Source organism: Rhincodon typus, chromosome 2 (genome assembly GCF_021869965.1).
Source record: "Rhincodon typus isolate 14 chromosome 2, sRhiTyp1.1, whole genome shotgun sequence".
Classification (NCBI taxonomy): Eukaryota; Metazoa; Chordata; class Chondrichthyes; order Orectolobiformes; family Rhincodontidae; genus Rhincodon; species Rhincodon typus.
The window spans coordinates 65,591,557-65,618,112 of NC_063333.1; the positions used below are offsets into that span (position 1 = coordinate 65,591,557).

Below are 26,556 nucleotides of genomic sequence, written 5' to 3' on the forward strand. Positions count from 1 at the left end.
ACTATCTTAAATCAGTTTCCAGTGCAACTTTTAGCAGTCTGGATTATTTAACAAATGACTTCAAGTAGTAAAATCATTTTAATGGTTGATATAGTTTTGAGGCTTGCAAGCACAGGCTGCTTAAGCACAGTTAGCAAGTTGCCGACTGTGAATGGTCACTGAGACTCCATATGGTCTGCTAGCATCATGTAGCATCACACCATTAGAGTCTCATTAATCATTTGTGTGGTAAGCTTTTAGGCTTGATAGCAGTATCCTGTTTTGAAGAAAACTACTTGTGTATTTATTGCACAGTAGCAGCATGAGACAACTATCACCTTTTCACATTTTTGAGACACTTTCCCCTTCCAGTGCAATCTAAAGTTAACTGGGCCTTGAATCCATTAACTACTTGGACTTATTGCAGAGCAGGAAAAGAGTGCAATAGGGAAGGTGAGGGATTGCTCTGATCACTGTCACTTGGAAGGATTACATAACATTTGTCCACTAGTTAGTATTACCAAAATTTATTTAGTTTTTAGAGAGATACTTTGTGATTCTCATGTCTCGGGGATAATTCCAAAACTGTTTAGTGAAACTTTGAGTGTCTGTGAAGCTTTCTTTCTGGTATCTATGGGAAATGTTTTGCTTCAGTTAGCCTGTCATACAAGAGCGTTTTTGATAAGTGCTCACCACGCGTCCTGGCAACATCCTGGCAGATGCCAGAAATTTTGAATGAAATCAGAGAGTGGTAGAAACATTCATTAGTCTAGCAGCTTTTGTGAAGACGGAAACCAAGCTAATATTTTGAATTGAATGACTCCTTCAAAAGTAGGTGCTATGCATTATCACTCAAAGGAAAAATGTGTTAGAACCTTGTCTTGTCATCTGATCTTAAATAGTCTTCACAAGTGGGTCTTGCGAAAGTGGCATTGTGTGTTGTGTACCTGGAATAAATTATCTTCATTTCACAGGCATACAATAGAGTGAGGAGGATAAGTGTTCTGTATACCTTCATTTTTGAGAGATTAATTCCTCTTAATTCCCAGGTGATGGCCACACATCCTTTCACATTACAAGTCCTGCTCCAGCTCATAACAATTTTGTAATGTTATCCTGGGACATCCTCAGTCTGCAGTGGCAAAGAAAATGGAGAAAATGGCATTGAGAATCATAGCCATTGAGCCTCCTGTACCATCTCCACATCCTGAGGGTATCTTTGCTGTGACTTCATGTGGAGGGTGTTTGGTTGCTGTTCGGTCTGGGCTTGGTGGCACATTTGTTCCTTGATTTCTGTGCTCTGCCCTTGTGGCCACAGTGACTGGATTCATTTGTGACAGTTCTAATGAACCTATCAGAAGTAGAAAAAGTCTGTTAGTAATGTGAACAGTCAACATTTGCTTCACACACGAATGACCATTTAGTGTAGGCCTTGAAGGAGAGGGGCACGGAGGACCTGGAGAAAGAGGGCCATAGAATGCTTCTACATATTACTTTGATATCATCGTCCTTATTCTAATGTATGCAGCATCAGCTATGTCTCAAAAATGCAGTAGGAGATTGTAAGTGCGGTAAGATTAATGAAACATTATTCCCTCCCCCACCTTCCTAAAGTCACTAAAGAAAGGCATCATTGCATCCATGAGCTTGTTGACAAATATCTAGAATTCAAGATGAAAGGAAATCGACTTCACACCCCTTGTGCCTATGTATGTTGTCTTTGTGAATTATGGCCAGCTGGTGACACTTTTTTAAAGGTCAAATGTGATTATTTCTGTTTCACAGAGATGGCTATGATTAATTTGTTATCTGTCATTACATGGTCAACATTGTTTGTAGTTAGGGTTTATATTCCACATAGATGGTTACTGCGTGCATTTCATATGTAGCATTCAGTGATTATTGATGTTTTTAACCATATGAACAATGAATTTGCATGCTTCTTGTAATAAACTATTGCATGTTTTAAAAATGACATTGTAAGACTTAATCTTTTTAAATCCCGCATCAGTTCTGTTTTGGTGGGCAGATAATTAATGAGGACTTTCACCCAGGCTTTATAATATTGGGTAAGTCAGAATCTGACTTAGCATTCATTTTTAATTAGATTTTTTCAGGAAGTAGGTAATAATCTTGTGGCTCTTTTCCTTCAGGCAGTTATTGTCCAGTCTTACCAGACATAGTTACATGTCTCTTTCAGGTGTTCAGATTATGAATTTTGAAGGATTGGAAACTTGCAATCATACAATACAGACAAAAGGAATTTGCCATTAGTCTATGCCAGTCATGATCCACTGAAACCTCCTTTTGTGCTTCCTCATCACACTATCTGAGCAGAACCTCTATTCTCCTTTCCCGCCAATGTATCTATTATTTCCTCAACTTCTGATCACAGGTTCCACATTACCATCTCAGTGTGAATAAGTTTCTTCTGAATTACATATTTGATTTCTTTGTAACTAGTTAGATTCTTAAACCACATTGTTCCAATGAGAAATTTAAACTTTCTATTCCAAAAACAAATTGAATTAAATCCAACTAATTTGAAGTTGTATTCATAGAACACTATTGTCTATTGTCATCTTATGGGATGAGCCAGTTGTATTCTCCTGTCATTTCTTCTAACTTGACACGGTTCTCGGAACACATTGTAAGAGACCACATACTTTTCTATTTTGGGACTACAAATTGAAACGGAATTTGGACTACCATATAGCTGAAATACCAGGAGAGTGTTGCATAATGGAAATCAAGTCCTGCATATTTTTCAGATACATTGAGGTGCAATTTTTGCAGGACAGTGTTGCTTTTTGAAGCAGTGATTCTTTTGAGTTATGGAAAATCTGCCTGACAACAACCCTGTATTTTTACTGCAGAGTGTTAAAAGCTCATTACGTTCTCTGACATGTTGTCTTGTGCTTTTGAGGGAGTTCATAGGTTGCATTAGAGATTGTGTTTCTTAGAGCAATATGTTGGGGAACCAACCAGAGAGCAGGCTGTTCTGGATTTGGTATTGTGGAATGAGGTGGGATTAATTAATAACCTCTAGTAAAGGATCCTCTAGGGAAGAGTCATCATAGTATAAACTAGAATTTCAAAATCAGTTGGGGGGGCAAGAAAACTAACACGAAAATGTATTCTCAAGGGAAAAAGATTTGGTTTTTTTCTCCTGCTTACAATCAATGCTAAGCAAGGAAATTAAAGATAATATAAAGATATAAACAAAGGCATACTATATTACAAAGGCAAGTGGCAGGCTGGAAGATTGGAACACTTTTAAAGATCACAAAGGCTTAGCAAAGAAAGAAAAATTATGGAAGAAAACTAGTGCAAAATATAAAAATGGATGGCAAAAGCTTCTATAAATATATAAAAGGGAATAGAGTAGCTGAAATGATGTTGGTCCATTGCATGAGACTGGGGAATTAATAGTGAGGAATGTAGAAATGGCAGAAACACTAAATGGACATCCATTTTCACGATGGAGGACGTGTGTACCATCCCAATGGTAACAAGTAATCCGAAGTTTAGAAGAAGATGGTGTGGGGGGTGAGGTGGTGGAGATAAAGTACTGAACGAACTGTTGGGATTGAAGGCAGACAAGTCCCCAGGGCCCAATGGCCTATATCATAGGTTCTAGAAGGAAGTGGCAACAGAGATAGTGGATCTACTGATTATACTATTCCAAAATTCCCTGGAGGCAGTAAAGGTTCCATTGGATTGAAAGTGCTAATATAATGACCTTAATCAAAAAGGGAAAGAGGGCAGAAAGTAGGAAATTATAGACCAGCTGGTTTAATATCTGTCATTTTAAAATTGTTAGAATCCATTTTTAGAGAAGTAATATCAGCACATTTAGAAAGTTAAAAGACAATCCATCAGTCAGCATGGTTTTATGATGCAAATTTGCTAGAGTCTACAAAGATCTAACAAATAAAGTGGATCATGGGGATCCTGTAGATGGAGTATATCTGGTCTTCCAGAAGGCATTTGACAAGGTGCTCCACAAAGATTAATACATAAGGTAGGATCATGTTGTTAATAGCTTGAAAAGAGGATTGGCTAACCAACAGAAAGCAGAGCGTCAAGATAAATAGGTCGTCTTCTGGTTGGCAAGATGCAACTAGTGGTGTGCCACAAGATTTGGTGCTATGACTCCAATTATTTACAATCTCGATAAATGACTTGGATGCACGGATAGAAGGTACAATAGCCAGAGTTTCAGATGACACTAAAATAGGTGGGAAAGTAAGATACAATAAAGAAATAAGAAATTTACAAATGCATATGGACAGGTCAGGTGAATAGGCCAAAATTTGGCAGATGGAGTTTAACAAGTGGATAAATGTGAGGTTATCCAATGTGGTTAGCAGAATAGAAAGGCAACTTCTCTAAAGTAGAAAAACTTCAGAGTACTTCGGTGCAGAGAAAACTGAGTGTCCTCGTGCACAAATCACAGAAAACTAGTGTGCATGTCCAGCAGGTAATAAGGAAAGAAAATTGAATTTTGGTATTTATTGCTAGAGGAATGGAGCATACAAGTAAGGAAGTATTGCTGCATCTTTACATGGCCACATCTGGAGTATTGCATATCGTTTTAGCTCCTTAACTGAGGAGGGATTTGGTTGTATTGGAGGCAATTCATATTTTACTGATTGATTAAGTAGGTTTTATGAAATGAGATTGAGCAATTTAGGCCTATACTGTCTGGAGTTTAGAAGAATGACAGGAGCTTTAATTGATGTCAAAGGGGTTTACATGGTAGATGTAGAAAGGATACTTCCTCTTGTGGGACAATCTAAAATGAGAGGTCATACTTTTAGGATTAGGGATAACACATTTAAATCCAGAGATGAAGAGAAGTTACTGCTCTCAAAGGGTTGTGAATCTGAGGGATTCACTACCCCAGCGTGCTGTGAATGCTGGGACACTGAGTAAATTTAAGGAGGATACAGACAGATTTTTAATTAGTAACGGGTTGAAGGGTTATGGAGAGCAGACAGGAAAGTGGAGTTGAGGCTGAGAAGTCATCAGCCATGATCATGTTAAATGGCAGAGCAAGCTCGAGGGGCTGAATTGCAGCCTCCTGCTCTTAGTTCTAATGTTCTGTCTCAGTGCTCTCTCATTATATGCGGGAGAAAGGCAGAAACAAGAACGCTTTAAAGAAAAAGGACGTATTCAATTAAATATTGAATCAAAGGAGAACCATCAACCTTCGGACAACATTGTCATCAGCGCTAAAAAAAGAAAATGATTTAACCCATCCTTTGAAATCTAGACTCGTGATATTTGGAATCTTGTTTGACCTGTGTTTTTTTTCCAATCCATAATAGGTGGCAAACCATCTATCTTAATCATGAATGAGTGGATCAATATTTTGAGATTTTTGAAGGAGTATTATTTTTATGTCACGGTAGTAACCTGTCTTTTGTTAACAATGTGTGTTACAATAGTTTTTGCTACTACTTAAATCTGGTGCAAATTCCTTTTTGTCCTGAAAAGCAGTCAATCAAGTATATTGGTTATTTTAGAGATCTAATTAGGATTTTTTACAGTTTGGGTAAGCTTGTGAAACAGCGAGACAGGATTATTTATTCACTCTTCCTAGTTAATTACATTGTGGTTAAGGGGGGAGAATTGCATTATTATGTAGACAAAAACAAAATGTTTCAGAAAACTCCAAGTGTTTGAATGGTGGGCATTTAGAATTTTAATCTGTTGTGCCCTGTTGTTGCTATTGGCTATCAAGAAATGGATTTCCTTAAGACATGGACTTAATGGGACCACTGACCTTTCTCTCTGCCAGTAAGACTGTAAAATTAATGTACATTACACTGGCTATAGTATATGTGCCAATGTAGCAACATTGAAATTTGTAGTGCAGAAGAAAATCAGTCAGCCTGTCTGCTGGCTGAAAAAGATCTATCCAGATTGATCCTTCTTTCCAGATCTTGGTTTGTAACTTTGTAATTTACACCCGCAAGTGCATATGCAAGTATGTTTTAAATCAAATGATTGTTTCTAATTTCACCCATTTAGGCAATCTCTTCAATGCCACCAATCCTCCTACCAATTTCTTTAAACCTATGCATCCTGGTTATTCATATCTCTGCTAAGGACAATAGGTCTTTCCTGTCTACTCCATCTTGGCCTCTCGTATTGTATACACTTCAACTAAATCTCCCCTCAGCCTCCTCTGTTCAAAAGGAAACCACTCCAGCTATTCAGTTGACCAATTTAGAGAACCTTTGCTATACTGAACACAAAAGAAGTATACCTTTCTTTAAAATTGGAGTCCAAATTCCACTAGGTATTCCAAATGTGTTTTGATCAAAATGCTGAAAATTTGTTGCAAAACTTCATTATTGGAAGGGGATTGTAGTACAATAATAAAAGCCAACGTGCCATTTGCTTTCGCGATTGTTTGCTGTATCTGCATATTAAACTGTTTTGCTTTTTGTACAAATATACCCAAGTGTATCTGAACATCAGCACTTAGGCACTAGTAGGAGTGGTGTATAGCAACACCACCACCTCCCACCACCACCACCACCACCCACCGCCCTGCCCCCATAACAGTGGCTACACTGTGTGGACAGACAATAAGTCAGGAGATTGAGGATATGTAACAAAGGCAGTGCATTAGTCATGGTTGATTTTAATCTTCATGCAGATTGGAATAATCAAATTATCAGAGAAAGCAAAGAGGAAGAGTTCGTAGTGTGTATTTGGGACAGTTTCCTAGAACAACATGTGGATCCAACTGGGGTTCAGGCTGTTTTGAATCTGCCAGGATTTTAAGGCTGGTTTAATAAACTTTGAGTAAAATATCCCCTCGGACACAGTGACCCTATACAGTGGTAGAATTTAGCATTCAATTTGAGAGATAGGAAATTAGCTCAGAAGCAATTATGCTAAGTTTAAATAAGGGTAATTGCAAAGGAGTGAGGACAAAGCTGCCTAGAGTGGACTGGGAAAAGTTTTAGAAGCAAAGATAATAGATGAAACTGACAGAAGTTGAAGAAAGTAGTTCATGGCTCACAGCAATGACCTGTTCCAGTGAGGGGAAGAAGGATTCTAGGAAAGGAATAAGCCAATGATAGTTAACCAGGGAAGTTGGGAGTGGCATCAGATTTCCACATTCATTTTTTTTCAAAGATTAGTGGTAAATCAGAGGATTGGGAAAGCTTTTTCTTGAGGGGGGTGAAAAAGCATAAAAGATTACCAAAAAAGGGGAGAAAATGAGCTTTGGTGAACTTGCAAGTAATATCAAGATGCACAGTAAGAGCTTATTGAAATATAAGGAGATAAGACAAATGAAGACTGTTTCAAAATTAGTAAGAATTTAAGGGACAAAAGGGATAAAGGAAATAAATAACAATAAGAATCGCTAAAGAAAACAGGATAGGTTTTGAGGCTAAAGACCGACGAACCCCCTGCACCTGATGGGATGTATCCTAGGATATTTAAGGAAGTAGCTACATAGAGAGTGGATGCACTGGTAGTAAACTTCCAGGAATCCTTAAATTCTTAAGTCCCAGAGAATTTGAAAACAGACAATGTAACACCTTTTATATAGAAAAGAAACGTCCTCTTTGAGGCCAATTAGCTTAACATTTTTCTAATGAGGAAGTTAAGAGTCTCCTTGGGGGAGGAAAAAATTTAGCAATATGTAATATGGTCAAACAGCATTAGTGTAGCTCCATGAAGGGGAAATTGTGCCTGATAAGTAAGTGGTAACTAGTAGGATAGATTAAAAGGAAGCAGTGGACTTCAAACACTTGGATTTTCAGAAGGTGTTTGATAAGGTACTTTATATGAGGCTGCTTAATAAGAGTTCATGGTGCTAACAGGATGTTTTTTCTTTGTGGGAGAGACTAGAACCAGGGGATGCTGGTTTAAAAATTGAAGATCTCCCATTTAAGACTGAGATTAGGAGAGTTTTTTATTTGAGGTTCATTAGTCTGTGGAATTCCCATTAAGTATGTTCAAGGCTGAGCTAGATTTTAGATCAACAAAGGAGTAGTAAAAAGGCTATTAGTAATAGACAGGAAAATGAAATTGAGACCACGATCAGGTCAGCCATGATCTTTTCAAATGACAGCAAGGTTCGGCTTACTGCTCCTAATTTTCGTGTTCCGTGTTCCTGATCATAGTACAAATAAGTACCTAGCACAAGGAATGTGACTGTAACCTGGAACAAAGTATCCAAGTAACTTTACTATCACTGTTCCATTGAACTGAACTAAGAACAGTACAGCACAGGAACAGAGCCTTTCATTCGTCAAGATTGCACCAACACATGATGACTTTGCAAACTAAAAAATCCTTGCTTCTACGGTGTCCGTATTCCTCTCTTCCTTGCCTATTCATATCTATCAAGATGCCACTTCAAGTTGCTATTCTTTCCATCACCACCTCTGGCAGCACATTCCAGGCACCTACCACTCGGTTTAAAAAAGCCTTGCCTCTCTCTTACCCACTTTAACCTTAAATTTGTGTCCCCAAGTAATTGACATTTCTACGCTCAGAAAAAGACTCCCAACTATCCATTCTATCCGTGGTCTCATAATTTTGTAAACTTCTATCAGGTTGTCCCTTATCCTGCAATTTTGAAGTGAAAACAAGCCAAGTTTATCCAATCTCTCATCATAGCTGTCATCCTCCAAACCAGTCAACATCCGGCAAAGCATTTTTGTGTCATCTCCAAAACCTCCTCATCCTTCTGGTAGCATGATGAACAGAATTACACAATATTCCAAATGTGGCCTAACTAAAGTTCGACACAGCTGCAACATAACTTGTCAATTTAATATTCTATGCCCTGACAAATGAAGGCAAGCATGCCAAATGTGTCTTGACCACCTTCACCCACTTGTGTTGCCACTTTCGGGGAACTGTGAACTTGTACACCTAGATCCATCTGTATGTTAATGCTGCTACGGGTTCTGCCTTTTACTGTGTACTTTGGTCCTGAATTAGATCTCCCAAAATGCATCACCTTATTTATCTGGATTAAACTCCATTTGCCATTTCTCCATCCAAGTCTCCAGACTGACTATATCTTGCTGTATCCTCTGGCAATCCTCCTCACTAGCCGCAGCACCCCCAACCCTTGTGTCATCTCTGGAGAATCTGAGATAACAAGGTGTAGAGCTGGATGAACACAGCAGGCCAGGCAGCTTCAAAGGAGTAGGAAAACTGACATTTTGGGTCTGGACTCTTCTTCAAAAAATGGTCCAGACCCGAAACGTCAGCTTTCCTGCTCCTCTGATGCTGCCTGGCTTGCTGTGTTCATCCAGCTCTACACCTTGTTATCTCAGCCTTCCACTGCTACGCTGTCTTCTATGACAAAAGCCAGTTCTGTAATTTCACCTTTTGTATCAGCGTGCCATGACAGACCTTGTCAAAGGCCTTGCTAAAGTCAATAAAGACAAATCCACCAGCCTGCCGTCATCAATCATTTTTGTCACGTCCTCAAAAAAACTCAGTCAAGATTGTAAGACATGACTTTCCCCGTACAAAGCCATGTTGCCTATTGCTAATGAATCCATATTTTTCCAAACATGAGATATCCCTAAAAATCATCTCCAGTAATTTCTCTACCACAGATGTGAGGCTCAACGGCCTGTAACTTCCTAGAATATCTCTGTTGCCCTTCATAAATAAAGGAGCAACAGTGGCTACTCTCCAGTCTTCTGGGACTTCTGCTGTGGCTAAAGAGGATACAAAAATTTATTCAAGGCCCCAGTAATTTCCTTACCTGCCTCCCTCGGCATTCTGCGATGGATCCCATCAGATCCTGGGGACTTGTCTACCTTGGCGCTTTTCGAAACACCAAACACCACAACCTTTTTTATATTGACAGACCTAGAATATCAACGTACCCCTCCCAAGACTCAGCATCCACCTTCTCTTGTGAATGCCAACGCAAAGAATTCGCTGAGAACCTCAACCACTTCCTGCAGCTCTACGCATAAATTCCTTTCTTTGTCCTGAAGTAGACGTACGCTTTCCCTAGCTGCCACCTTACTGTTGTTATAGGTATAAAATGCCTTGGGTTTTGCCTTAATCCTGTTTGTCAAGACATTTCATGGCTCATTTTAGCCCTCCTAATTCCTTGTTTGAGTTCTTTCCTGCTATCTTTGTATTCTTTGTGGGCTCTGTCTGACTCCAGTTTCCTAAACCTTATGTATGCCTTTTTTTTTGGCTTAGTCAAAACATTAACACTGAGCCAAAGTTCCTAGTGTTGCTGATACTTGCCCCTACAGGTGTTCACTAGCATCAACATGCTACAGCTGCAACACCTCAGGGAGTAGAAGTAGTAGCACCAACGTTCTGCCTTTGGAGTGAGTTCCCACCTACACCAAGGTCCTCATTTAGAGATCTTTCTTTTTCGCATTGAGTCTCACTCTGTCCACTCTGTGCTCCCGTTCTGAGAGGTAACACAACCTGTCTACCTTTATACAGGACTGGTGACTATCATCCACATTGTGATGCTAAATTTCTTGCCATGGTAATTAATACCAATCTTGCAACCGACTTCAGTGGATAACTAAGACAGCCAGGCAGTTTCTGCTAAAACTAGGCTTTATGACTGGTTTGCAGTTTAAAAAGTTCAGAATAAAAGTTAATCTAAATGGATTCATGGTAAACAGCAAGTTGAAATTAAGTGGTGGATGCTGGAAATCTGAAACAGAAACAAATTGCTGGAGAAACCCAGCAGATCTGGTAGCATCTGCGAAGAGAAAGCAGAGTCAACATTTTGGGTCCAGTGACCCTTCAGAATGTTGACTGTGCTTTCTCTCCACAGATGCTGGCAGACCTGCTGAGTTTCTCCAGCAATTTCTGTTTTTCAGATTTCCAGCGCTTGCAGTTCTTGGTTTAATCAAGTAATAATACCTGGTCAGACAGCATCAAAGGAGCAAGAAAGTCAATGTTTCGGGCCAATACGTACACAATAATCAAAAAATTTGGCCTGAAACATTGACTTTCCTGCTCCTTTGCTGTCTGACCTGTTGTGCTTTTCCAGTCTCTCCCCTATAGACTCTGACTTCCAGCATCTGCATTTTTTATTGTCTCCAAGTAATAACACCTGTTTGTTTTGATGGCTCAGTACAAAACAATATAGAAATTTGTTTATTCTTGGTAGGTATCGGTTTTCAATGCATTTTGTAAACTGGGTCGAGGCAGTTTTTTTTACATGGCAATAAGAGTTTGATAGCAAATTGAACTTGTGGTCTGTTTACAATTGACACATAACAGCCAATATGAATTGATCAAATTCACTGCAAATCAGTTCTAGTGTAAAGGTTTTGATGCACCAATTTGAAAGCAGTACAGAGGATACTGTGGTCAGTTCATCATTAAATTACATACCAGAATTCTCTTCTGGTATTTTTTTATTCTTCTTTGGAATTCTATTCATGAATTCATTGTAGAAGCTCAACTTTACTTGAAAGTACTCAAATGCAAATTTCAGTTAAAAGTCGTTTAACAACGTCATCAAAAGTTGTTCAAAAATTGTAGTGCTTTATTTATGTACTGCTGTGGAATTGTTAGTTTTAAAATTATTTTCAAAGGTGACTTTGAATATTTTCAGCTGAAAATAATTGCATTATTTTCCAGATTTTTTAAACAAGCCATTAGAGAAATATGTGAAGAAATTGCAAGTACCTATTAAAATTTTACGCATGGAACAACGTTCTGGTCTGATCCGAGCAAGACTGAAAGGAGCAGCAGCTTCTATAGGACAAGTGATCACATTCTTGGATGCACATTGTGAATGCACTCAGGGCTGGCTAGAACCACTACTAGCAAGGATTAAACTGGACAGGTAAAATAATTTCTATAAAATCACTATGGTTAGAGTTTCAGTTGAGCTTCAAATCTTAATAACACTGTGAACATGTACACAATCAGAAAACAAAGAAAGAACTTGCACTGCATATTGAATGAATTATTCTTTGAATGCAATTACTTTGTATGCATCAGGGTCCCACAGACAACAAATTAGATGAATAACCAACCAGTCTTTTTGTATGCTCTGAAGAAGAGTCACTGGGCTCAAAACATTAGCTATGCTTCTTCTCCTCTGCTGCCAGACCTGCAGCGTTTCTCTGGCAATTTTTGATTTTGTTTGTTTCAGATCTCCAGACCACAGTTCTTAATTTTATTTACCTTAGAGATCAACTTGTGCTCAATCTGCACGGAAGACTTTGTGAGACTGTACCTGGAACATTATGTATGGTTTTGATCTCCTTATTTAAGGAGGGATAAAATTTCCATAGAGAGAGGGCAACAGAGGTTTACCAGACTAATCATTTTTCTTGAGATTTTCCAATGACCATTGATTTAAAGAGACTGGACCAGCTTTCTCTAGAGTTTCGAAGAATAAGTTGAAACATATGAATTCTTATTGTGACCATTTGGGTGCCTGCACAGCTTAAAGGGTGCATTATCGACTGCTTTAGTCTATAAAAGTCTTGTATTTAATTTCAGCATCTATTTCTGTTACTGTTGTGTTCAGTGCATGTTGTTGCACCTTACATTTTTAAGGTGCTATTAAAAATAAAATTTGTAAAAACAAGCTTCAAGGATGTAAAATTACACCTTGTCTGACCAAAATACTTCCTGCATTTATTTTCTGATGTCCATTTTATTGGAGCAAATTGCAAAGCTGACCACTTCCAAAATTTTTTAATAATTTAAAGAATTTTTACCTGCAAATTTAGTAATTTCACTTGGGTATCCTTCATACCAGCTACTTTATATGTTGCTTAAAGGTTTGGCAAAGATCTGTAGCTCGGGTTGAGGGTGAGGTTATTGACTTGCTCGCCAAGCTGGCTTGTTCTCGTTCAGACGTTTTATCACCATGCTAGGTGACATCATCAGTGGAGCTTCCGATGAAGCGATGTTTTTCTACTCCGCTCGGAATTTATGCTGTCCGGTCCGTTATGGTGAGTAGTGTCATTTCTGGAAATTCTTAGTGTGACCACTTGGTATGGGTGCCTGCACAGCTTAAAAGGTGCATTGTTGACATTGCTTCATCGGAGGGTCTGCTAATGATGTCACCTAGCATGGTGATGAAACATCTGAACGAGAGCAAGCCAGCTCAGCAAGCAATTCAACAACCTCCCTTGTATGTTGCTCCCTTAGCTTTGTAGGATATTTGCTATTCCTTGTGTCCCAGATTCCCAGCTTTTAGGGTACTTCTATAATTTATGGCGTTTTAAAAAAGATAGATGTAGTCAACAGTGATTTATTTACTGATTTATGTTATTTTTAATCTGATTTTTTTTAAAAGTCCTACTTTCTTGGGTTTTATTCCCTTTCCTTTTTGGGCTTCTGACATTGAAACTGTTATGGACTATGTGTGTTAATACTGGCTAGATCAGATTCCAGAGTGCAACCTGACTTGGTAGACAATAAGTTTTGTTTTTGGAATTTGTTTACTGTGGTGGTCAGTCACTGAATGTATTCGTAAGAGGCTGCCTGTGTAATTTCAACAAAAGAACATCAAATTTTATTACATACAAGAGGGGAAAAAATAGAACTATATACTATACAAGAACTGTGTGAAATTGTCTTCTCACAGATATCATAAATATACATTCAACCCTTTTATCCTCCCAACATCCTTTCAAGAGATACTCCAAAACTCAATGAAGCATTGCCTTGTTTCCACTTTAAAGTTCCTTGTTCAGTTTGCAGTACTTGGTTTCTTTCTAGTATATTCCTCAGTTAATATCTTTTCAAGACCCTTGAAGTACTAACACCACTCTCATACTCCTTAACATGTTTTCTTTAAACTCATGCATACAGCTAGCTTTTGAAATAAAAACAAATTGCTGGAGAAACTCGGCCAGTCTAGCAGCATCTGTCAAGAAAGAAACAACTGTTGTTTTCCAAAGAACAGTCATGTTGTATTCAACATTAACTCTGTTTCTCTCTCTGTGTTTCTCTAGCATTTTGTTTTTATTGCAGATCTCCAGCATCTACCCTATTTTGCTTTAATGAGCTTTTGTTAGGTTTAATTGGTTTAATCTTGATTTAATCCCTTGGACTCATTGTATAAAAGTACAAATGCAGAGTACAGTATCTCAACTGAATTAAATAGAACAGAATAAATGATTTAACCCATCAAACCTATTTTGTCGTTCAGTGACATCCTGTCTGATCTGTCACCTAAATCCACACACCTCTTTTGTCCATATTGTCCAATAAATATGGTCAATAAAACTTTGTCAACTTCCAGTTTCAAAATTAACTATAATCGAGCATCGGTCACCAGTTTTGGAAAAAATTGTTCCAAACTTCCATCACCCTTTTTGTGTGGAAGTTTTTGCTAGATTCATTCCTGAAGACTGGCTGTAATTTTTAGAATCTACCCTAGACCTACTTACCAGAAATACAGATTCTAGTGCTGGTAAAATTTATAATCATAACTTAGTCTGCACAGAGGATCCTATTTTATTATGTTGCTGCTGATTTTATTAGAATTCGGGATCGAGGAACTCCATTAAGTTAGATGTATCTGATCTGCATGGAACCTGATTCAGAAGGCAAACAGCCTGTAAAGAGAGTCAATTTCAATCCTTACGACTGGCAGAGAGTGTTTAGATACAGAATCATTCAGGAACACTAGATTTCATAGAGTCATACAGCATGGAAAAAGACCCTTCGATCTAACCAGTCCATGCTGACCATAATCCCAAACTAAACTAGAACCACCTGCATTCACTTGGCCCATATCCCTCTAAGTATTTCTTATTCATGTACTTTATCTAAATGTCTGTTAAACATTGTAACTGTATCCGCATCTATGAATTCCTCAACGTTCATTCCACACACGAACCACACTCAGTTAAAACAAAACAATTTGCCCCCCTGTCTTTTTAAATCTTTCTCCTCTCATCTTAAAAATATGCCCCCTAGTCTTGAAATCCCCCACTCTAGGGTAAGTAAACTACAGCACAAGCTGGAAATCTGCAATTAAAAACACTAATGCCAGAAATCCTCAACAAATCAAGCAGATTCTGAAGAGAAATAGTGTTAAATATCCAAGTCAATGACCCTTTGTTGGGTCTAAAGAGAGATGTACCAATAATTTGGACATCCAGCATTTTTTATCAGTGGATGTTTAAAAAATGTGGTGACGAATTCATCACGTGTTTATCAGAACAGTATTTACATCTGGAAACATGAGGATTGCAATTTTAAAAACAATGAGTTTAATTTTAACCAAACATTGGCTAAATGCCATTTTCAGGAGATTTCAAAAAGAGGTTCTCTCTGTAAGCTGTAATGAGTTATCCTGTGCAATTCTCCACCCATCAACTGATTATATATGCACTTTGCCTGTATGGCCCACCACTTGAATTGAATTATTCAATTAACTTTATTGTACTCCGATGAGTTTATTTGAAAAATTTACAAGTCACCACTTACGGCACTACCTTAGGTACAAGCTCTTAGGAAAAAATATTAGAAAAATAAACAAACAAAAAGTCCAGCATTCCAGATCGAATGACCAAATTAGAAAAGTAAATAAAAAGTTCAGAACAACAGTCCTTCTAACCTAGCATCTCGCCTCCAGTCCGCGCCAAGCTTCGCCTTGAGGTTCTCGAGGCCAGGAGACCACTTTGAAATCACCTTGATGCAGGAAGTCCACGCTGAGGCCATGCTGGGCCGAAAGACCCCCATGGGCCACTGGGAGACTGCCACTCCAGGCCGAGAGGACGCCTACCAAATTCACACTGAGGTCCGGAGTCAGAGGCCAGGAGTCCAAGGCTGAGAAGAGGAAAAAAATACAAAAGAGAAGAAAACAAACATATGGAGCGGGTGAGCTCCAGTTGAAGCATCTTAATCTGCCAATTTGGTTTTTTTGAGCTTGAGCTATCATGTGCAAATACCTACCAGTAATCGTCCTTGTATGGAATCCGATTGAGGGCATGCATGTGGTGGCGTAGACATTGAGTGTTGGAAAGAGCAATAGTTTAAGGAACTGAAGACCTTGAAGATATCTATAATCGAGGATTGATCCAAAACATGAAGGTGAGATTTCAGTAGAAGTAAGTTTAGCCCAATCATAGTTACGAGGGAAGAGACGTTGCTCTGAAAGTAAGGACTGTGGTAGATATCTGATCAAGCACAGCACCTTCTCCTTTGCAGATGCACATGAAAGGTGATCAAAAGATAGTTGTTCTAAGACAACTTGTCAACCTAGAATTTATGACTGCTGCAAATAAATTTAAATTAAATGCTGAATGATGACTTTTGGGTTCTGTACAGTTGAAGTTTATTCCAAGGAGCAAAACTGAGGATATAAATACAATTTTCCCTAGTCTCACAGGACATACTTTTCATCCCAGCAGCCAATGTAGTGACCCTTTATTGTACTGTCCCCAATGCAAAGTGTAGGTTTCTTCAATTAGAGACCAAACTATTCCATGTGCAATTATACAATTATGGCAAGATTTCTTTTTCTATTGCTCCAATCCTCATTGTCTTCCTAATTGCTGGCTGTACCTGAGATTAATTTTCTCAGACCTTGTGTGAATATCAGTTAGCAGTTTTCATGCATTCTAAAAAATATTCTGGTTTTCTATTTTCACTGCCAAAGTTCCTAACTCCATGCGGCTTCACGTTATAATCCATCTGCCACCTTGTCGCTCACTCACATCACCTGTGTGTACCTCTTTGCACTGAATGTATTCGTAAGAGGCTGCCGGTGTAATTTCAACAAAAGAGCATCAAAGTTTATTACATGCAAGACGGGAAAAAATTGATCTATATACTATACAAGAACTGTGTGAAATTGTCTTGTCACAGATATCGAATATATACATTCCTCCTATGTCCTCCTCACAGCTTGCACTCTCAGCCAACTGTCATCAGGCTTGGATACCTTTGTCATTTTGTCTGAATAATTGATATTAATCGTAAATAGCTAAGGCTTCAGTACTAATCCTTGCAATGCCCTACTAGTAGCAACCTGCTATATTTTGAAAATGACCCAATTTCTACTTGATTTTTGTTTCCATTAGTTATACTATCCATGCAAATTACATTCAACTCCGTAGGTTCTTGTCTACCAGCCTCCTTATTAAGGTACTAACATTTATAGGAGTCATAAATAGTTTTTACCTTCCTTCATTAATATTAGATAGACTTTTGATTCTTTACATAGGACCTAGTCCAACTAATAATGTACTATGTTGAACTGCATTTTGTTCTAACATATTATTCAATAAACAAGCTATGTATAAAATATCTGAACTAACTTTCTTCCGTAGGCACCCAGTTATGTAATGCTTTTCGAATAACTGAGGCTTTATTTCATAAATCCTTTGCCAAACTCTTAAGTGAGGAGAAATAAGGGTTGTTTTCACATTAATATATTTTAATGTTATATTATTTTATCCATTTTTGTTATAATAATAGTAATTTGAAAATATGATTGTATACTGTCTGACTCCAGCAGCCAATGATTGATAGACCAGCAGTATAGCCTGGTTCTCAAAATGACATTCCCACATGTTAAATTTAGAATTCAGGTAACTAGGCAATTTATCTATTAGCAGAAAGATTTATTTAATAGTCTGGGAACCCAAGTTGGATAAAGTGGAATGGTTTTATTATCTGGAGAAACTTTTGAAACTAATATAGTAAACCAGTTCAGTCATTTCCTTTTTATTGATTTCTAGGTCATTCAAAAATATGGAGTGTATTGCCTTTACAATCTGAAGCCCATTTTTGTATTCACACAGGTTGGACTGTCAAATCTCTTGCCCCCATGAAACCTTAATCTGATTGGCACACAAGTTAATGCACCTTCAATATTGCAATTGCAGTACCTACAGCATCCCTCACTGTCATGAAAAAAGCTTTAGAGCTGCTTCTCGTCATGTCTAGGAAAATTGGTGAAAATCAAAGAAATCCTCCTGTCATTCAAATTATGGTTTGTTCTATTAATTCAGTTGGTACATAAGGTAATAATGACATTCCATGTTTTCCTAAAAGGTTTTTATGCATCTTTAGTTCCTGTACAGCTATCATATAAGGATTGTATGCTTCATTGTTTTCTTGCCCCTGTGTTGTAATTATTTCTAATGTGCCCTCTGTTTCCTCTTAAGACCATAACACTTGACTCATTTTCCTCATTCATCTCTTAGAACCTAATTTTTAAGCTGCTCTTCAGCAGGCCAGTACATTCTTATTGAAGGGTGATACTCTCATCACGGTACACTAAATGGAGTGTAACTTCCAAACCTTTGCGTTATCCATTTGATAGTGATGCCATATTTAGTTGATCATAAGAATTAATTTTTTGTACTTGTCCGGTAATGGACTGCTAATAGTTTCTGCTTCTTCACGCAATGTATTAACAACAACTTGTTGGTAATACCAGAAATGAACGTGTTTGCAAAAATGAAATACAAAAATGCTAAATGCTTAAGGGAACGTGAAATAATCCCCAATACATTGATTCTTTCCTGGAAAACAGAATTTAACTTTTTGACTTCTTTCCACTATAACATTTCAATGCTGTATACCAATGAAGTATGTTCATTTTATTCCATTTTGTGCCTCCTTAAACCTGCTTCTGTTCCATCAGGAGTACTGTGGTGTGCCCAATAATTGATGTGATTAGTGATGACACATTTGAGTACATGGCAGGGTCAGATATGACCTATGGTGGATTTAATTGGAAATTGAACTTCCGCTGGTATCCTGTACCTCAGCGAGAGATGGATAGGAGGAAAGGAGACAGAACTATTCCAGTTAGGTAAGTAGGCAAGTCAAGGGGAGCTTTCAAAAACTACCGGTATGCCAATGTGTAGAAAACATGATTTTGTGTCAAACAAAGTCTAGGAACTTTGAAAAAAAAGTTACTTTTGCTGTTCATGTTTTGAATCATTCAAGTTGAAAACATGATTTAAAACGTCTGTTGTGTATGCTTATTTGCATGTGCTCTTAGAAAAGGAATGTTGGGAAGAAGTTTAGACCAGTCGAAATAAAGGTACCAAGTTTCATAAGTTGGGCAAAAGCTATTAAGTGGTCAGTTTACCATTTGCAATACCTATACAGTCAATGATTTTTCACAGTAATTTAGTTGAAGTTAGGCTTTAAGGATTTCCAGTATTAAGTGCTCTCCTTGGAGAGAATAGGGGAGGCAATCGGGTAGACATTTTCAAAATTATAAGCAGGATAGAGTAGATGGAAACCACCTGAGCCTGCTTGTAAAAGGAACAAGAGCTGGCGGGGCATAGTTTTAAAGTGATCTATAAAAGAAACAAGAGTGAAGTGAGGAAATACATTTTTACTCGCATAGCTAGGAGGTGTGGTGGAGACAGGCAGAATCAAGGCATTCAAGAGAGCGTTGGATGATTAGTTGAATAAAATAATGTGCACAGTTATGGGACTAAAGCAGGAGATTGGCACCAGGTAGTGATGCTCGTTTAACAAGCTAGTGCAGACACTGCCAGTCTCCTGCACTATAACACTTCTGTGATTCTGATTTAAAATGCTGTCCATTCATGTACAAGAATGAAGATAAAAATCTTTACGCTTCACCTATTAGAAGGAATTATAACTGTTCAACTAAAAATGATTTGCAAGGGAAGCTTAAAACTTTAACAAAATTCCAACCTGATAAGGTAAACATTCTGATAATATGCCTAAAATACAGTTACTTAAATGTTATGAATATATTGAACACCCTGTAGCATATTGACTGTTATATAATTTAAATTGTTAGAATGGCTGTGGTATAATTGTATTCAACTATGTACTTTCACTGAAAGGGAATATCAGTTAAATGGGACTATTCCTTTATTAAGGCTTCTAAATAAAAATCGCATGAGGCCATGTTTGTTAGTTTCAAACTTAATATTTTAGTTTAATCAACAGCAAGAAAACATTTCTTTTTTCAAAAAAGTGCATATTTTTTTCCACTGACGCATTTTCTCTTGTTTTCTCCATTCAAAATGTTGCTCCTTGCCCAGGTACAGTTCTTTTGGCACTGGGTGTATTTTGATACCATATCCAATCAACTCTTATTGTGGAGTAAGCTTCGGTGGTGAACAATAAGTGGTAATTTAAATACAGAGACATCACAGTATGTTTGATCCTGATGTTCTTGCCATGCACACCTGCAGTTTTGGCATTGTCACTGGATAGCAAATACCATTGGCCATTGGCAAGTAGTGAAGAATGTCACACAGAAGATGATCTATGACATCGCTGGCTGTGAGGAATCAGGATCGGTCTTCCCCAGCTTGATGAGACCCAGAGAGTCACAAGATAAACGTGCTGGTTCATCAGTCCAGCCATAGAATATCTTCTGATTATTTGGCAGAAATCTTGAATGCATTAAGTATAGGCGATTGCAAATTGCGATAAACTGCAAGCTCTACCATGAAAGTATACATCAAAGTTTAATTAAACTACTTCAGATAGATTGAGAATAACAAAATAAAAATGTTAGTAAACTAAATGTAAAAGGTAAGAAAGCTGTACTTGTATGTTTTACCAGCAAGATGTCTGATCTGAGTAGCCTTGCAGCCTATGAAAGATTGTTTTGAATCATGCTATGATTCTAATTCTCCAATGCATTAAATATTTGGAAGGCTATAAATTGTTTACAATAGACGTGTTGGCAAAAAAGAGTTGACCACCCAAAAAGAGAATTTATTTTAAATTTATTTCATGTCTAAAGATGCAAGTGATTTTGGAAAAAAATGTATTATTTTCCAATAAGTGTTTTTGCGGGGAGAAGATTCCTATATTTTAAAAAAGAGTTTGGGTCTTGTGGCAGATTGGAAGTGCTGTTGGGGAGTTTGGGGTCCAATTGCATGGCTTAAAGCCTAAAAACAGTTTTCCCCATCTCAAATCACATTTTAAGCCCCATCGTATCTGGCTTTAATTGAGGCGTAAACATGGAAAATTGACACCTACTAAAGGTATAAGTTAATTCCTTAGCTATGATAACAAAGCACCAGACCTCAATGTCATTCTACTTTACAACTTTCCCTTCAGTTGGTCACAAACTTAGCAGGTGCTTCATGGCAAGGATGTGGTAGATTCAGGTGATCAGTGTTGTTATACTCTCCTCCTAAACAAGGTTGGCAGTCTGAGAAGCTTCTGCTTTCATGCACTCTCCCACCACCCCTTGACTTCTCTCTGAGTGTCACTCCCACCATGAAGTCTCGAATAATTTTTTTTCTAAACTCTGAGAATGGGTCCTGTCACGTGGTCTTGCAGGCTTTGCTGTCCATCTCCCTTCCACAGCTGGAAGCCCAATGTGCTGTGATTGTAAAACTCGATGCTTCTGTGCAGGAATCCTAATTTCTGGATTCCACACGACCTTCTGACCTTATTTGTTTCTAGAAGCCAGGTTTAAAAAAGCTCATTGACTTCTGCAACTTTAACATTTTGTCTTTAGAACTCCCACCATGGCAGGAGGACTGTTCTCAATAGACAGAGATTACTTTGAATTAATAGGAACTTATGATGCAGGCATGGATATATGGGGAGGAGAAAACCTGGAAATTTCTTTCAGAGTAAGTAAAATGTAGCTTTTTTTTTTAAAGAAACAGATAAATCTTATTCACTAGCACAAGATAGAAGATGTATGTGTGTTTCATGGACTTTATTTCTTTACCGTTGACATTTTAAAGGGTTTATCTATTTTTGGCTCCTTAAAGATCATATTTTTTTTTCAGTGGTACTAATCCTTGAGTGTCAGTCCTGGCTCAGTCATGGTGTTCAGAATCAATAGGTTGTGGTTACAAACCCCACTCCAATAATACATGCATAATCCACGCTGTCAATTCAGTACAGTACACTTCACTATCCGAAGTACCATCTTTTTCCTGATCAGATATTTATCCAAAGACCCATTTGTCTTCTCAGATGTATGTAAAATGTTCCATTTCACTATTCAAAAAGAGCAGTAAATTCTCTTGTGGTTCTGCTGAATGTTTATTCTTCAAATGATATTACAAAGATAATCTGGTCATTTATTTATTTATAGTTTGAAATAATTGGCTGCTGTATTTCCTAACATTACAGCAATGACTACCCTCAAGTTTTTCATTGCCTGTAAAGCATACTTGGAGCTGATGCAGCTGTAAGAAATGCTGTAATAAATGCAAATTCTGTCTTTCTCTCGCGCGCATGCACACTCTCAGCATTCTCCATTCCCCCCCGCCAAGATTCTGTCTCTCAATGAAATATTCTCTGGCTAACATGACTGGTGTCTCACAATTTTAATCATTATGTTGTTAACTTACCTTCATTATTAACTTTGAGTCTTCGGCTTTCTTTAGGAACCTAGATCTCATTCTTTTGGTTTTTTGAGTTTAAAAGATCAGATAGAAAAATTGCTGCACTTTCAGTGAGACCCTTTTGGCAGGCTACTTAAAGCATGTTTGAATAATACATTCACAAACAATTCTGTTTGGGTTACTAGTATGCAAGAATGGCCTTGAACATACAGCTGGTGTGTAGACATCAACTTTGTGTGGTTCATTAAAAATGTTAATTAAAGGTGTAAGAGTCCAGTGATGTGTATGTTTTTCACATCTTGGGCAATCCTGTATTAGAATAGTAACTGTATTTCAAAAAGAACCTATTTATGATAAAACATGGGAGATGTCCCATGAGTATGGGAGATACTATTTAATGAAGCAAACCTTCTTTCTTCTAGATCTGGCAGTGTGGTGGTACTTTGGAAATAGTTACTTGCTCGCATGTCGGCCATGTATTCCGTAAGGCTACTCCTTACACTTTCCCTGGAGGTACTGGACAGATAATAAATAAAAATAATAGGCGGCTTGCAGAGGTCTGGATGGATGACTTCAAAAATTTCTTTTACATTATATCACCTGGTAAGTATTGTCAACTAAGTACAGAAGGTAAAATTAAATAAAATTCATACTATGTATAGCTACATGTCTTTAAATCACAACAGAATAGTTTGCTAAGTGAACATTACAAAACTAAATTGCTAAAAGATATTTAAAGAAAAAAACTTTGTTAATTCTCATGGAATGCATTTCAATATTGGTTTCCATTTTCAAGGGTTTTTTGGATTTTAGTGCTTTATATTACTTTATTTATAGTCAGCAATGCAAGGTCAAGAATTTCTTTGGAGGACTTTTTATTTTTATTAAATAATTTTTATTAAATTAGTAATTTTATTTGCAATGTAGCTTATCTTTGTACTTTAGTCTACCTGGAATTAACATTCTGCCGAAAAGAATCAGTGTGGCACGGTGGCTCAGTGGTTAGTACTGCTGCCTCACAGCGCTATGAATCTGGGCTTGATTCCACCCTCGGGCAACTGTCTGTGTGGAGTTTGCACGTTCTCCCCATGTCTGCATGGGTTTGCTCCAGGTGCTCTGGTTTCCTCACACAGTCCAGAGATTTGATTTTTGATGTATTTATTGTCACATATACCTAAGTACAGTGAGAAGATTTGTTTGCGAGCAATACGGGCAGATCATAGCAAGCAAGGACGTACAGATTGTAGGATGGAAAGAAAAGTCTTGGACAGAGTAAGGCATACAGGTTATACTGCATTGGACATATGCTAGACAAGATACAGATTTAGAACTTAAGTTTAAAAGTGTAGAATGGTTATAACAAAAGTTAGAGTTAGATCTGCTGTAGGAAGTTCGCAAGGAGTTGCCTGGTGTCAGTGCCATGTTGATTTGTGTTGTGCAGGTTAGGTGATTGGCCATGCTAAATTTGCCCATAGTATCCAAGGATGTGCAGGCTAGGTGGGTTAGCCATGGGAAATGTGGGGTTACAGGGATAGAGTGGATCTGGGTGAGATGCTTTTTGGAGGGTTGGTGTGAACTTGAAGGGCTGAATGGCCTGCTTCCACACTGTAGGGATTCCTATGAAGTAAATGTGTTGTCCACTTCAATGTCTCCTCAATTGATCCTTTGAGGAGTCAGTTATCTTACTGGATTGTATGTTTTAAGTTACTTCCTTACAGTTCCCTTTGGGAGACACTGTTGCCTCAAATCTGAAAACTCAGCTGAAATCAGCAACTAAACCTTCCATTCTGGGATGTTAGTGTTTGAACAATGTTAAATTTTCCCTGAACTGCCTACCCATCTATGAAAAAGCAATGGCCGAAATTATGCAGTTAGTGTTGGAACCGCTGTGTTCGATGTTGATCAGATAGAAAACTGAGCACTTACCTAGATATCTAGTTTAAGAAGGTCTGCCTTCTGATACAGCAGCCAGAACTCTCTCTGTGCAGAAAACTAAGCAGAAAACAGCAAAAAGAATCGGAAGAAATAGCTGCCATAAAGTAAGTTTAGATGTTTAGCGTGGATGTAAGTGAATTGGTAGGGTGAGAGACTTAGGTCAGTAGACTCAGGTTGCAGTTGGAAAGGGTGTTTGCACAGTGAGGGATAGTTGGGTTGAGGAAGGGTCGTGTGGGAGTGGGATTCAGTGCAAATAATCACATGGTCAGTTATATAGTTGTCCAGTACTCGGATAAGGATATTTCAGCCCAGCATTTCCTGGGTGACTGTAATTTCACCGCTGTGGGAAGGAGGGGAATTGCCCATCAGAAATTCAAACTTCTTAAGCAATGCCACATAAGTCAGCACATTGGTCCCAATGTTGCTTAAAGTTTAGAAGACATTCATCAAATTTTAATCTAATTTATTCCCATTTGATCAACATGCAGAAGTAGTATTTAGGCGAGGTTTGGCTGATTATTTTTCAGTGCAATTCATCTGCTAGCTCCCGTACCTATCCAAAAGATCAACAAATTTCATGTTTACATCCTGTGAAATAGAAATTCTATTTTTATTTCTACATTAGATTAAAACTGTTTGTGCTGGAATCTGTTCCTGCTCAAAAATCCCCCAGATCAAATAAAGAAATCTGATGAGTTTCTGTGAATTGAGCTAGCTTGTGGGCATTCAGGAGACTCTTGAGATGTAGTTTTGTTTTATGTGCAAAGGCATTAATAAGGCCTTGGAAAGTCACTATGTAGAGAATTATTGTCACAACATGCTGCAATGGTGAGGAGCACCTGAGATGGAGTAGAATTTCCACTTTGGATACGGTTAGCATTGTGGGCACTGAAAGGAAAGTGGTAAACGTGTATTTTCCAAAAAAAAAGTAACTAAAATCTAAAGACCCATTACAGGGCATAAGAGCATTTTTAAAAAAATGTAGGAGTAGGTGTAGGCCTTTATGCCCGTGTCACCAGTTAATAAGATCAAATTCACTTTTCTGCTTGACCCCAAAACCCTTACAGATCAATAATGTGTTTAACTCAGCCTTGAATATATCCAGCCAATAGTGCTTGCCTGGACAGAGAATTCACTACCTTCTGAGAGAAGAATTGCTTCCTCATCTCTGGGGATTTAAAAACTGGCCCCTAGTTCTAGATGCTCACACAAGAGGAAACGTCCTGTCAACATTTACTGTGTCAAGCCCCCTCAGAATTTTATTTTCAATAAGATCATCACTCATTCTTTTGAACTCCAATGAATATAGGCCCAACCTGTTCAATCTTTCCTCCTAAGATTCCCAGCAATCAATCTGGTAAACATTCTGTGACTGCCTCAATGAAAGGATATCCCTCTTTTGGTATAGTGCACAGAGTACTCTAAGTAAGTGTGGTTTCATCAATGCCCTTTTCTTCTGTAGCAAGTCTTCGCTACTTCTATGCTTCATCCCCCTTGTAATAAAGGCCAGCATTCCATTTGCCTTCCTAATTGCATGCTCTGCAAAGTTTTATGATTCATATATATGGACACCCAAATCTCTCTGTCTGCACCATTCTCCAGTTTCTCTCCATTCTCTCCGTCTGCTTTTCTATTCTGCCTGCGAAAGTGGCCAACCCCACATTTTCATGCATCGACCAAATTTTTGCCCACTAACTTTACTGTATCCCTTTGAAGGCAGGTAGGAAAGCAAGCTCTGAGGATACAAACTATCATTGGATCATTAACAAATTTGGCTATAGTACAGTCAGTCCTTTCAGAGTCATTATTATAGATTATAAATAAGACTGAGTACTAATTGCAATGGTAATCCATGAGTTACAGTTTGATGCCTTGAAAATGAAGTACTAGCCTAAGAGCAGATTCCCTCAAAAAGAGGATAATAAACTGTTAGTATGTTGGATCGTGTGGCTATATATATTCCTTCTGTGCCAGCTGAGGTGACCATGAAGGTTCCGCCTTCTCAATTTCTTCCCCTTGCTTGACAAATGGGTATCCTCGGGTTAGACCACCTGTAGTCATCTCTCTCGGAGAGTGGACTGTGGTCCTCTGGGATAATGGCAAACTTACTGTCCTTACTCCAGACCATGGCAATTAGGTCAACTCTTAACTGCTCTCTGGGCATATAAGGATGGTCAATAAATGCTGGCATAGCCAGCGAAGCCCACATCCTATGAATGAATAAAAAGAATTCTGCACATGAAAGCCAGCACTTTGGCTCAAGAATTTAAAATCATATACTATTGATAAGGAGCACTTTTTAAAAACAAATTGAAGCCTACCATACTTGTCAATATGTAACACCATAACC

The 26,556-nt window shown here is 38.0% G+C and overlaps 1 protein-coding gene across 2 annotated transcripts in view; it reads left to right on the forward strand.

The window, feature by feature from the left end:
* galnt1 (UDP-N-acetyl-alpha-D-galactosamine:polypeptide N-acetylgalactosaminyltransferase 1) overlaps positions 1-26,556 on the forward strand; it is a 121,868-nt gene that overhangs the window by 84,676 nt on the left and 10,636 nt on the right. For both annotated transcript variants that reach the window (XM_048614242.1, XM_020533400.2), the window contains exons 5-8: positions 11,608-11,815; positions 18,599-18,769; positions 21,428-21,545; positions 22,694-22,874. In XM_048614242.1, coding sequence (XP_048470199.1) covers positions 11,608-11,815; positions 18,599-18,769; positions 21,428-21,545; positions 22,694-22,874 — 678 coding nt within the window. The remainder of the gene's footprint in view (positions 1-11,607; positions 11,816-18,598; positions 18,770-21,427; positions 21,546-22,693; positions 22,875-26,556) is intronic.